The 13,703-nt window shown below is 43.2% G+C and overlaps 1 protein-coding gene across 1 annotated transcript; it reads right to left on the bottom strand.

The window, feature by feature from the left end:
* Positions 1-373: 373 nt before the first annotated feature.
* On the bottom strand, positions 374-13,618 carry Peg10 (paternally expressed 10). Its single transcript, XM_026391561.2, is given in 3 exon segments — positions 374-5,147; positions 5,150-6,315; positions 13,418-13,618. Coding segments are annotated over 3 exon segments (2,349 nt in total). The 5' UTR covers positions 13,423-13,618; the 3' UTR covers positions 374-3,969.
* Positions 13,619-13,703: the final 85 nt, after the last annotated feature.

Genomic DNA, 13,703 nt, shown 5'->3' with positions numbered 1-13,703 from the left:
ATTATTAATAAATTTCAATTATTCCAAGTCATACTCGGATTAGAAGATAAATGTTATTATTTTGTCACCAGAGTCACTGTTAATTGGTTGATTTATTTTATATGTTGGCCTTTTCAGCTGGAATATATACTTGGTTTCCTGAAGTGTTCTTGATATGTCATTGATATTGAGTGGTGTTATTGACATGTTCTTCATACACCATCTCCCTCCCAAATGCACCCACTCCCACCCTCTCACTCTCCCCCTGCCCACTGTGACCTTTCTCCCCCTCCCCATCTCCCCACCTCGTGCCCTGAAGGAAGACGCTGAAATGATCAGGACACAGTTTGCACTTAACCACTAAATCTTTATTGAATTTTTATTAGAACATCAATGCAATATTAGTCAATACAGAGAAATATAGAGTAAAGAGAATACAATAATAGTTTGAAGGAAGGGTAGGGGTTGGGAGGTGGGGCAGGGTAAGGAGGAGGGGCAGGGTTAGGGTGAAGGGGTGGGGGTAAGGAGGAGGGCTACTGACAGGGGCAAAAGCAAGGGGTAATTCATCACTTTCTTTCAAATTTCAAGAATATTAACCACATCATCATCATCAATTTCATTTTAGCAACAAACTCTCAAGGGGCACCTATCTTTCCACAAATTGATCCCTGATGTTAATACCCAGGGCCTTTATGAAATTAATCCAATCACATGTGAACTTTTACTAACATTTAATCCATGTCCAATTCATTCTGAATAGATTGATCTCCCTGCAGTTCCCTCTGAATTTATTTGAAATCATTAGGGGTAAGAGGTATGGGGGTAAAGGGTCATAAGTAAGTACACGTGTCCACTTAGCAATATCTAATACATAATCTTATCCTAACTTATCCTAAATAGTCCCACCCACTTAAGATTACTTAATAGTCCCTCCCATCCTAAAATACTATGATTATATATCCCCTAACTTAAAATGATTTCATAAAGAAATAAAAACAATGCAAAATTCCACAGACCAATTTAACAACGTTCTACAATCTGAAACAACAAAGAACTTTCAGTCCCATCAGACACGTGATCTCTGAGATGAAAATGTCACATGGTTCTTCTTTTCCTCTGGTGGTCCTTCACTGCTGCTCAGGTCTTTCCAGCAGGATGTTCTCTGCTGCCATCTTGGAACGGGATCTGATGTGAGATGTCTGTGGTGGGTGATGACTGGATCAATTCAGGAGTCCAAGAGGTACCTACAAACTTAAACAAAATTCCAGACTGCACCATTTAGATGTGTCCATCTTATTTTGTGCACCTGCAAGTTCACCGTATGTCTTCCCATGATTGAATCAAATACGTCATCGCTCAAACTGAATTGACCCTTTATAAATGTATGTAAACCTTCTCTATTTCAATATCCTAACATGATGACCATACTTACTTATCTTCAGGCTTGACTAGCAATGGGAGCTCTTAGATCTTCTTCCTTGATTTAATTAATGAAGAATGCAAATTCTGATGTTTTATTTATCTATCTCCTTCCTGTTTTTATTTTGCTCCCTTTCTAACTTCTTGTCTCTTCCTTATGAATAAAGGCATTTTTGTTGGAAATGCCAAAAGAAAGTTTTAAAGTATCCAATTAACATAAATTTGATCAACAGAAACAAAATAAATCAATTGAGAAAGGAAACTTATCAAACTGAAAAAGGAAACTTATCAAATTGAAAAAGGAAACTTACCAAACTAAGAAAGGAAACTTACCAAATTGAGAAAGGAAACTTACCAAAATGAGAAAGGAAACTTAACTAAATTTCAATACTATAGAGCAATAAATGTAAGATTACTTATCCTTAACACCTAAAAGATAGTATAGATAGGAGTAGAGCATAGTACACACTGCCAAAGAGTCAATCACAAGCTTTAGTAAACAGTCCGACGTGTCAGGGATTTTGTGAGTTGTGAACCCACGCCAGCATGCTCTCCCTGATCGTTTTGCTGTTGGCCAGGCTTCTGCTTGCAATGGTGGCAAATGTCCGTGTGCACATGCCAGGGCTGCAGAAAATGACCCATTTCTAGGCACTCTGCAGCTTGAAGATCAATTGGAAAATGTAAATTTGACACACAACAATTTGAATTCAAATGTATGGAAGATGGATTGAGATTTGAGGTAAACGGAAGTAACGCTTCACAATAGTCCAGAAGCACAAATGCACCATTTTAAAAATACTCTAAAACACACAAGTGATTGACAAGCTTTCTGATTCCATTGAAGAAAATAAGAAAAGTTGTTTTAGACTAAATAGCCAATTAGGTTTTTCTTTTGTGCAATTTAAAAAGTCCAATAAATTGAAGATTTATTATAAATACTCCAGTTCTGAGGAGCCTCTCATTCACAGTATTGTAAGAAGTTCACAGTAAAGAGATATGTTTTTTAAAATTTGTACTTAATTTAACAATAAGAATTGAATAGTACTTTGTCATTCAATGGAAACTTTTGAAAGCATAGCCAACACTTTAAAACACTGTTAAAGAACACTATTATAGATAGAAGTTTTAAGTATTTAAACATGCAAGGATAAGGGGTGGGGGGTAATAATGAATATATGAAAGATGAGGCTGATGAAAAGGAAACTTCACCATTAAGACTCCTCTTCAGGCAATTTGGAATATAAATCCTGTAGCAGGGTTAATGGCAGTAGTAGAGAATTAAACAGAAAGAGAGAGGTTAGACAAGTGGTTCAAGGTAGTAGCAAGGGACTAGGTTAAAGAAGTCAGGCAGTCCCAGGTTAGCACAAAGAGTCCAGAGGTGAGGCCTTTCATCCATTGGCAGCTTGATTCTTTCGAGGTGATTACCCTCAGGTCATCTTCTCATTAAAGAAGTCCATATCCTCAAGACAGTGCCCAGTGCTCTAATTCCTCTTCCCTCCCATGCACAGGAGTGTGGGTCTGGGTGCAAAATCATTTCCCCTCTCCAATCATCCTAATGCTACAGTCTAATGAGGGGACTGATGATGGAATGCCCAGATGCAAATGGAGGCAGAGACGTAGACAGATGCTTCCCAAACTTCAACTGGTGTTTTTCCAGCCAATTAGCAACATTCATGAGAATTCTTTCTGAAGTCCCAGCACAAGTTGGTAACAATTAACTCAGAGCCTCTTTTAAGAGTTGGGTACGGGATTTAGGAGTCCTTTGATTTGCTAATCTTTAGCCCTCACACATGACTGAGAGGTGGTCACAACATTTCACAGACACCTAACACACCTGGAGCCATTACTGGCATGATGATGGTAAGATGTTGTGTCAAAGCCAGAGTTCTTGGGTACACATGATTTGCACCAGGATATGAAGGCACACTCTTAACATGCAAGAGTCTGTCTGAGAGCACTTCCTTTTCAGGCCTGAGGTGTTACATGTCGCAGGGGTGTTTGCCTGCTTCTGGGAGAACCAGTCGACTTGCTGCTCCTTGAGAATTAACGGAACCATGAAAGTGGAGTTTGAAGATGGTGAAGTTTCTAAGGGTGCAGCAAGAGGATCACGGAAGCCTTTCTTCACTGCACCAAAAACTGTGGCTTCCTTTATAAGGCCTCGGTCCTCCTGTGAGTCCCGAAGCTGCAAGAAGGGTCATGTCCTCCTCCTCCTTGTCTCCCCCTCCCTTAAGAAATCAGCATTTCCTGTGTTTGCATCAGCTTCTCTGTAAAGAAATTTGGCAGCCATTAATTTAGATGGTGACAGAGGTTTCAGACCTCTTTGGAAAGTAAACTTTTTAATTGGCAGTCAAGGTTAAAGAACTGAGATAATTTCTTGGTAAATATTATTTTGAAGGTCTTCTGGTGCTTTCAGATGTGTGCCAGTTCAGGGTGGCCCTGACCTTCTGTAGCCTTTCAGAGAGGATGTGGCTTGAAGATACAGTAGCTCAATTTAGCACACAGTCACTGATTGAGAAGCTCACACAGGAATCATCTTTGAGGGAAGAGATCTTGAAGGGACATGACAGGAATTCACATGGTACTGTAAGATGGAGGCGGCGGTGGCGGTGGCGGCGGCGGCGGCGGCGGCTGCGGCGGCGGGTACTGCGGCACCGGAGGCTGGCGGTACCAGTGTGGATTCCAAGTGATCATAACAGGTACGTAGAGAGATCTTCCTTGACCGTCTCGTCCCACAGGGTACCACGCAAATCCTACTGGGTAGGTCGGGTACGTGGTGTATGTGGGGTAGGACTGGTATCCAGGTACTTGAGGAATATATTCGGTGTAGGTTGCCAGGTGCGCCTGGTCTTCCAGATTAGGAATCGATAGGCGAGGATACTGATTCTGGATGGTGAAATGGTTTGGAGCTCGGCAATCATAAGAAACTTGCAGTTTCCACCCCCTCTTGACCTGGAGAACTTGGGCTCCGTTGGGTGCAATGGTCGGGGTAATCAGGCCATCCTTCACATTTCTCGCCACGAAATCTCGGAGAGCTGCCATTTCAGGTTCAGACAGGGAGTACACGTGCCCACTGGGAATGCTGTGCGCTCCAGGTATCATCTCTATGTTGGGGTCAACCAGACGGTGATCTGGGTAGACGTGCTCATCAACTGGAGTGTACACATTCTGGACGTAGTAATACCTCACTGGTTGGTAAACTCTGTATCCGTCGACTGGGTAGTAGAGTGACGGGTGTGGTGCTGGTGGAGGGAGCGAGGGAGGTATTGGAGTGTACATCCGGCAGTGGTATCGGCAGTATTCGGAGTCGAAGACGATGGATCGAGTGCTCCAAGTGATGTTGGGGTCATGTGTGCTCAGCCAGCGAACCCCCAGGACGACAGGAAAGAACGGAGACTGAGTCACATCAAAGGACAGCACCTCGCGGTGATCTCCCAGGTCGACAATCAGGTTGTGAGTCTCGTGGACAACTGGGCCCGATGCGATGGGGCGACCATCAATTGCTTCCACGAGTATTGGCCAGTCCTTGACTCTTATAGGAATTCCATTTTGAGCGACGTATTCGTGATCAATGAAGTTTCCAGAAGCACCAGAATCGATCATGGCTCGGACGAACAGGGTGTGTCTGCCCGGTAGATGGATCTGGAGCATCACTTGCAGGTGTGGAGATGAAGCATCATCTGGTGGGGACCTTATTAATTCCGGCCCGGTCGCTGAAGGTCCCTCTACAGCGGGGCCGGGGAGTTTCCCGCCGGTGAAGACTTTGAGGCCTTGGCAGGACAGTTGTCGGCGTAGTGACCCCCGTTTCCACAGTAGAGGCAGAGGTTCAGCTTACGGCGTCTTTCCTTTTCTTCCTGGGTCAGGCGCATGCGGGCACCGCCCACGGGCTCGGTGGGATCTACCTGGTGGTGGCTTGACACGTGAGGCATCACCAGCGCCCGGGGTGGGGAGCGTGGCTTGCGAGCAGCAGCAGCTCTGGCCAGCCTTCTCTCAATGTGAATGCACTGGCCGATCAACGCCGACAGCGACTTGGGGGCCTCGAGGTGGGAGAGCTCTTCCTGAATGTGGTCGCTGAGACCCTCGTGGTACTGGTCAATCAGGGCAGGTTCATTCCAATCCAGGTCCTGGGCAATCATCTGGAAAGCGTTGGAATAGTCGATGACGGAGCCCATGCCCTGGCGCAGACGTCTGATCTTGCGTTTGGCGGCCTCTCGTCTCTGAGGGTCTTCAAAGACATGCTTCATTTCCATCATGAAGGCGGGGTAGTTGTGCATCAGGTAGTGGGATCGCTCCAGTTTGGCAGAGGCCCAACGGGCAGCACGACCGGTCATCATGCTTGTCACGAAGCAAACACGGACACGATCAATTGAGAAATCTCTGGTGCTTTTTTCCATGAAGACTTGGCACTGGGACATGAAAGGAGCCAGCATGTCGGGGTTGCCATCAAACTTCTCTGGCAGGTCTTCTGGGCACTCTTCCTCAATTGGAGCGGGTGGGGCAGCAGCCGCCGCAGCACCTTGGAGCTCAATGTCGTCTTCATCATCCTCAGGGACGGGTTCCACTTGCTCACGGAGAGTGGTATTCTCCTCTGTGAGCTTCTGCACCTGGTTCTGCAGGTTGTTGTTTTCCTCGGACTGCCTGATGACCTTCTCTCTCAGGTTGTTGATCTCTTCGGAGAGCTCATCCCTCCTGCGTTCCCCCATGTTTGGGACGCAGGGGCTCTTGTGGCCGCTGGGCTTGTTGTTGTTGTTGTTGTTGGGGGGAGGGGGAGGGGGAGGTGGTGGGCAGTCGGGACCCAGGGTGACGGTTGGTGTGGGAGGAGACCTCCCAGGTGTTGCTTCACTTCTGGGGGGGTGGAGGCCTGGATCCTGGCCCCCTCTTGCACCCCTTCTTCTCTTTGTTTTCAAAACCCGCTTATTTCTGTAAATGAAGATAAGAGTATACCTTCAACATATATATCTAAAGGGGCACAATGCAAAGAAGGTTTAGTATTTAATGCACCTCTCTGATCTACTTGCTCATATTAATAATTAGCCAACAAAGAAAACACATCCTCAAAAGAAAAGCAAATGAAGTCATCAATCAGGACAACAAATAATGAAAGCACTCTTCTTTCTCTGATGCTCAAATCACCTTTTCTTCCTCAAAAATCACCTTTTCATTGTGATTCATCAATATGCAAACTTTAACATCACTATGCTCACCTTTATAGGCTATAAAGAATGCTAAGACACAGAAAATAAGTAATTTTGTATGGAGGGAATGAAGCAAGAAACTTTTAGGCAAAGATAGATACCAAATAAATTATTCAAAACAATTCCAAAATAACTTTTGCAATTAAAGAAATTAGGTGAAAACCAGCTAATATCCCAATCAATTAAACAACAACAACTATAAACAACCACACAACAAGAGAGATGCCTGCATTTATCAGCTCTGAAAAAGAATACATGCCAATTGTCATGACCTCTGTCCACCTCTACAGAGAACATAATTGATTATCAAATCAAACAACCACCACCACCACAAAAAACACAAGACTGTCTAATTACTTTTCTGACCATAACTTAACTTCCCAAAGAGAATTCTCTTTGGGTCAGAAATGGCACTTAACAGCAACATGTATATGTCAGTTTCCTTCCTCATTACGTAGTCATTCAACAAATATTAATTGATGCCTCCTAATAAGAACTAGGCTAGAAAATGAGACTTTTTTTCAAAAATGACCAATAATAGTTAATTATGACTTAATTATAATAATTACTTATTTATTAAAATTCAATTTAATAATATCATGCAGATAAACCACATAGCAAATGTTTAACAACTGTCTGTTGGCACTAATAAGGTTATTAATTAGAAAACAGAAAGGTAACTTTCTGTTTAAATAGGGAGGGGCTGCAACTATAGTGACCTGGGCACCCATTTACATACTAAAGCTATTCTTTTTGTTTGTTCCCCCCCCCCTTAAATACTGTGTTGATCAAACAACTCCAGGACTTTATTGATCCTTCAGGTCATCAGTTTCCAATTCCTGGTTCTTAATCAAGATTTGTCACCATAGCCCCACCCCAAAGGTTTGTAATATTCAGGTGGGACAAAGCTGTACTCAGGGCTGGGGGGTCTGGGGGTTGGGGTTGGTAGGTGGGGGGTGTAGGAGATAGAAGGTGGGGGGTAGGGAGTGGAAGGTGGGGGGTAGGGAGTGGAAGGTGGGGTGGGGGATAGGGGGTAGAAGGTAGGGGTTAGGGAGTGGGGGGTAGGGAGTTGAAGGTGAGGGATAGGGGGTAGAAGGTAGGGGGTAGGGAGTGGGGGTTGGGGAGTAGAAGGTGGGGGATAGGGGGTAGAGAGTGGAAGGTGGGGGATAGAGGGTAGAAGGCTGGGGGGGTAGGGGGTGAAAGGTGAGGGGTAAGGGTGGAAGGTGGAGTTGGGTGGGTAGGGGGGTAGGGTGAATGGATGTGTCTGGAGGTGGTATAGGAGAATTAAATGTTCTAATTATGAGTGTGATGTTAATAAATCACACAATAAGTCATACTAAAGTGTCTTCCTGAAAAATAGTGTTAAATGCATTTAGAGTGATTTAATCATTTAAAATTTCAATAATTTCAAATCCCAAATCTGGAAAATTTAAATACATAAGAAGTTTAAAACTTAATATATAATATAAGAAAGTTTAAAAAGTTTTTTAAAACTTTAGAAAGTTTAATAAGTTTTTAAAAGTTTAACTTTTTTAACTTGAAAAGTTTAAAACTTCGAGAAGTTTTGAAAGTTCTGAAAGTTTTAAAAGTTCAAAACTTCAAAAAGTTCAGTTTTTAAAAAAGTTTTAAACTTTTTAAAGTTTAAGAAAAGTTTTAAACAGTATAAAAGTTTTTTAAAAACATTTAAATTTAGTTTAAAATGTTTAAAACACTTTGTAGTTTAAAAGTTCAAAACTTTTAAGTAAACAAAACTTTTAAACCATAACTTGTTTCTCTCTGACCTATCAAAGCAAAATCAGTTATTAAATAAATTACATAAAGTTAAAAAAATGTTAATTAAAGAAGTTAAGTGGAAAATAACTAATATTTCAACCTCTAGGGTATAAGATAAAAGGGGATATGGTAATAAATCACTCATGAGCCCCCCCCCTTTCCTAACACCCCTCTTATCCACTATACCACCTCATTTTCCCCTACATTCTTTGCTGTTGATATGGTCTCTCCAAGGCGTGGCAATAGAGCAAGCAAGGTCCTTAAGGGACAAGGGTTAGTGTGTAATTTTAATAATTTTAACTTAATTACTTTAGTAACTTATGCTACAAACTCAATGAATAATTGACATTCAAGATAATATATTATCAAGCTTACAAAAATTAGAAGTCACAACACACACATCATAACCTGTAATGTTCAGTCTCATTTCCAGCTCTTTAAAAACAATAGGATAGTAACAATGGCAATGCAAAGCACAATATAATACAATATTTATTTATTAAATTAAGAATTTTAATGTCTCATTAAAAAGCAACTAATAAACAAAGGTCAGGTGACTAAGGTGTCACTTAGCTTGTGTGCACATTTTAATCAAAACAGACAAGGCTTCCTACAGGGCAGTCACAGCATGGCCTAGTGCAGCTTGACACAGGTCAGGAAGGTTAATCTCCATGTCAATAACAGATACTGGGGTAGGCTATATTTAAGCTGAAGTTTGATGATTTTACCATCTATAAAAAAAATGATGGGACAGAAATTACATTGGAAAATCATCAAATAATATATTGTTTAGGGAAACAAAATCAATAAGAATTAGAAATTCAAAAGCCTTCATTATACAGAAAGGTAATTTACAAGTGAGGAGACTGGAGTTAAGATCACAGGAAGGGGCTACAATTATGTATTTGGGGAATGCATGCCCCTTCCTCTGTCCCCCACAAGACATTACATTTTGTTTGTTTGAATAGCACTAATATATATACATATAAAATTGAGGCCTTATTTGGCTTGTAAAGTCACCAGTTTAAGACCTCTGACCTTTACTAGTGTAAGGACTCAAGCCCCCAATGGGGTTTGCAATTTTGGGGTGGGACTCTTAAGACCAAAGCAAAGTAGTCAACCCATTAAAAGTTAACAGAATAGTGGGCAGGCAGGTTAATACTAAATTTAAGTAAATTACAAAAATGTTTAACAGCACCAGGTACAGTGCAAGTTCACAGGATGCAAGGAGCATTTCAACTTGATTTGACTAATAAAACTCTGGCTCCTTAAAGTCCCTCTTATAGGGACTGGATTGGAGAGGTGGGGTCAAGAGGTCCCATTCTTGAAAACTGAGAGGTCACACTGCAAAAAGCCAAGCTGCCTGGGACAGAAGTCATAATAAATATTTCAGTTTTAGTCTACTTAGTAATTAAGTACATTTGATTAATTATCAACTTTTCATAATGACTTCTAGAAACTTATACCCCAAATCCACCAAAGAGCAAGAGTAGCCAAAAAAAAAAAACCAACAAAAAACCCAAAAAACCATACATATACATCCCATTAGTAAATGAAACACCATTAAGCAACTCTTAATTGTTTTAAATTTTCAAAATGTCCAATTTTTTAAAGTATTATGTGCATCACTTGTAAAATACAAGTTCTATTAATATGCACTTTTTTTAAACCAGTGTTTTGAACCTCTTTAATATGCAGACACAGAATTCCCAAAGCAGCAGCAGACTTAAAGCTGTAATTATATGTACATATTTTCCATAGATTGTATATTTTTAAGGGGCCAGGGAATTGGGGGGGGTGGTGTGATAGACTTTTGGAAGCCAAAAAACTTCCATTTCTCCCCTTAGAAAAACTCCTGGCTCATAGTTTGTAATACAGAGAACCAGGTTTTTAATTTCTTCATTAATTAGAATATTTTTACATGGTACATTTGACTGGCAATAAGTAATACAGATGTTTAATTATGCCAGTTGAAACAGTCTATATTTTGTAACTATTTTATGTTTCATTACACAAATTTTAAATGTCAATGTATACCATTAATAACCTATTTGCCCAAAATTTAAATAATTAGTTTTTTATGAAAAAAACTAATTACTTAGGATAACAAATAATTGGCTTTTTATGAAAAAAGCCAATTACTTGGGATAACAAATAATTAGCTTTTTATGAAAAAAGCCAATTACTTGGGATAACAAATAATTAGCTTTTTATGAAAAAAGCCAATTACTTGGAATATTAAATAATTAGCTTTTTATGAAAAAAGCTAATTATTTGGAATAATTTAAATTAATTTAGTGTCTTTATAATTACAGCTTACATTATTAAAGTTCAAAAATGCATACTTTTTTTTTTTTTTTTTTTTTTAAGAAACTCCTAGATATGTGAAGGTACAACCCAGGACAACAAAGCACCAAAGCAGAATAAGAAAACAGAAAAGACCTGCAAAACTAAGCAAGAAGACAAATAAACCAATTTACTCTGGTCATTTAACACATGTTAATGAATGCCTACCATGTGCCAGGCACAATTTATTGTATGTAGGCAGGTTAGCCAGGGCTAATCCCTTAGTTTCCAATGGGGAAAATAAACCCCAGTTTCATAGACACACAAACACTTCATCCTTGCTCAAAGGCCAAACCAGCAGCACCAATGTGCCACTTAAAACTCCTATGAAACAAACACAGCCCAAATTGTTCCTTGCTTTGTATTCACCAAAGCATTCAATTCCAGTAGGTCCACTAGTGTCTTTTAAAAAATAGGTAATGTGAAAATATTTTTTAATTTTATTTTTTTAATTTATAATAAAAGCATTTGGCTAAATTGCCTTTAGAGGCACAGCCAAGTCAGCTTAGACATTCCCATCATAAACATCAGTTTAAATTGTAAGACTGTTATTTAATATGTGCAAAACACTTATAAAAAGTGTTTACAAATGCCAGGTATAATTGTTGTTAATTGTTCTTATTTATTATTCTTGTACTTATTAGATACTAGTGGACAAAAAGCAAAACCGCGCAGCAGAGAAACCGCAGGGGGGCGGGTCTGTGCAGCCAGGCTCAGGCATTGAAGGCGCGCAGGCGCATAGGACAAGGCCTAATGGGGGGGGGGGGCTCACACTGCGCAAGCGCAGAAAGGCTCTGCTGAAGGAGGGGCTGTAGGCCAGCTCAGAGGAGGCAGGCTCAGGGTGGAGCCAAGCTTTGGAGAGGCGGGGTCTGGGCAGGCCACCTCAGAGGAGGGGCCTCAGGGAGAGGCGGGGTCTGGGCAGGCCACCTCAAAGGAGGGGCCTCAGAGAGAGGCGGGTCTGGGCAGGCCACCTCAGAGGAGGGGCCTCAGGGAGGGGTCTGGGCAGGCCACCTCAGAGGAGGGGCCTCAGTGAGGGGAGGGATCTGGGCTGCCACCTCAGAGGAGGGGTTCGGGGAGGGGCGGGGTCTGGGCAGGCCACCTCAGAGGAGGGGTCTCAGGGAGGGGCGGGGTCTGGGTAGGCTGGCTCCAAGAGTCAGCACAGGAGAGGAGGGGCCTGGGGAGGCGCGCTCTGGGGAGGCGCGCTGCAGGGGAGGCGCGCTCTGAGTAGGCGCTGGGAGGGAGGAAGGGAGGCGCTAAGCGCGTTCTGAGCAGATACTGCAGAGAAGGCGCGTTAGGATGGGCGGGGCAGGCCAGAGACTGGCTGCTACAGGGCTGCAGAGTGTCTGCACGCCACTCCCAAGATCCCGCCCCCCCAAACCCCTCCCACCAACCTCCAACAGCCAGATTCATTTCATGCAGCAAGAGCAATCACCCCAGATCCAGCCCCCCCCCCCCAAACTCAGCAAACCGACAGTTTCCACAAACTGTTGCTGGACACCGATTCGCGCCACCACGACAACTACACCGCCGCTTCAATCAACATAACTAGGCAGCCTAATCTGCCATCCCCAAAAGTCAGCGCCCTTCCACTCCACTGCCATAGCAGGAATGGTGTGGGGAGAATGTTAAACACTAATGTTTTTTGCCCAAGGCTCCATTTTGTCTAACAGAACCATCATGCACAGAGCCATCCTGCAAAGAAATACAGTGGGAGCCATTCGAAAAGGTGAAAGGGTGGGGTCCCCATCTAAGAAGCAGAGTAATTGTACTCTGCAGCCCTTTTCCCTCTATACCTGGTTTATCTGTCGCGCCAAACAGCCTGCAGCTCATGTACCTCTGCAGCAGTTTCCACTTTGCAAGCCTTTTAGGTGTAAATTGTTCCGCAGTTCATGTGCCTTATAGTGCATTGAAGCGCTATTGTATAGCTAATATCATTTTTGTAGCGCTTTTGAAAAGCTAGTCTTCAGCTCAGAATTTGAAGCGCATTTAAAGCGCAAGCTAATCTTTAGTCTGCAGCTCAGATATCGCTGCAGTTTTTACAGGTCTGTAGCGCATGTAAGCGCCAGCCCGTAGCGCGAGAAGCGCCCATCAGTTTCTAGCGCATGAAGCGCCAGTTCGTAGCGCATGAAGCGCCAGTCCTTAGCGCATGAAGTGCCCATCAGTTTCCAGCGCAAGAAGCGCCCATCAGTTTCTAGCGCATGAAGCGCCAGTCCTTAGCGCATGAAGCGCCAGTCCTTAGCGCATGAAGCGTCCATCAGTTTCTAGCGCGTGAAGCGCCCCTCAGTTTGTAGCGCATGAAGCGCCACTTTATAGCGCATGAAGCGCCCATCAGTTTGTAGCGCATGAAGCGCAAGTTTGTAGCGCAACTGAAGCGCTTATCAGTGTGTAGCGCATGGAAGCGCCAATTAGTTTTAGCACATAGCACTTTCTAGCGCATTTGTAGAGCTATCTGCAAATTAGTCTGTAGCTCATGTGCGTCTGCAGCTCATTCCTGTCTGCAGCTCATGTCTGTCTACAGACCGTATCTGGACTTGGGTCCTGGAAACCAGAGCCTTGAAGGCTTGGTTTCCCCCAGTCAGTTTTGGGGTTCTGCCAGTGAAGGCGTGGCAAGGTTTGCGTGGAGACATTCTGGGGCGCTACTCCATCTCCCGCAGCTCCCGATAAAAACGGGGAATGAATGTGATCTTAAAAATAAAAAACATCCTCACCGCATACTCACCACGCGAGGACTCCTCTGCGAAGACAGGAAGGAAGGGGTCCCACACCTGGCCAGGCGTGGGCTCCACTGGGAGCTCCGCAGCCCGGAGTGGCTCCGGACGCGAGCCCGCTCAGCGGACCTCTCGAGAGGCCAGTGGACCCTCTCCGATGTTCTCCTCAGGTCGCAGTCAGGTTTCTTCGACACACACCAACCGAAGTTGAAGCGCGTGTACCCGGAGCCCGGACCGCCTGCCTTATATAGGCTGAACAGAGGAGGGGGGCGCCAAATCCCAGCGT

Source organism: Urocitellus parryii, chromosome 3 (genome assembly GCF_045843805.1).
Source record: "Urocitellus parryii isolate mUroPar1 chromosome 3, mUroPar1.hap1, whole genome shotgun sequence".
Lineage (NCBI taxonomy): Eukaryota > Metazoa > Chordata > Mammalia > Rodentia > Sciuridae > Urocitellus > Urocitellus parryii.
Note: the sequence above shows the minus strand (reverse complement) of the source record. Positions and strands in the feature narration are given on the sequence as shown.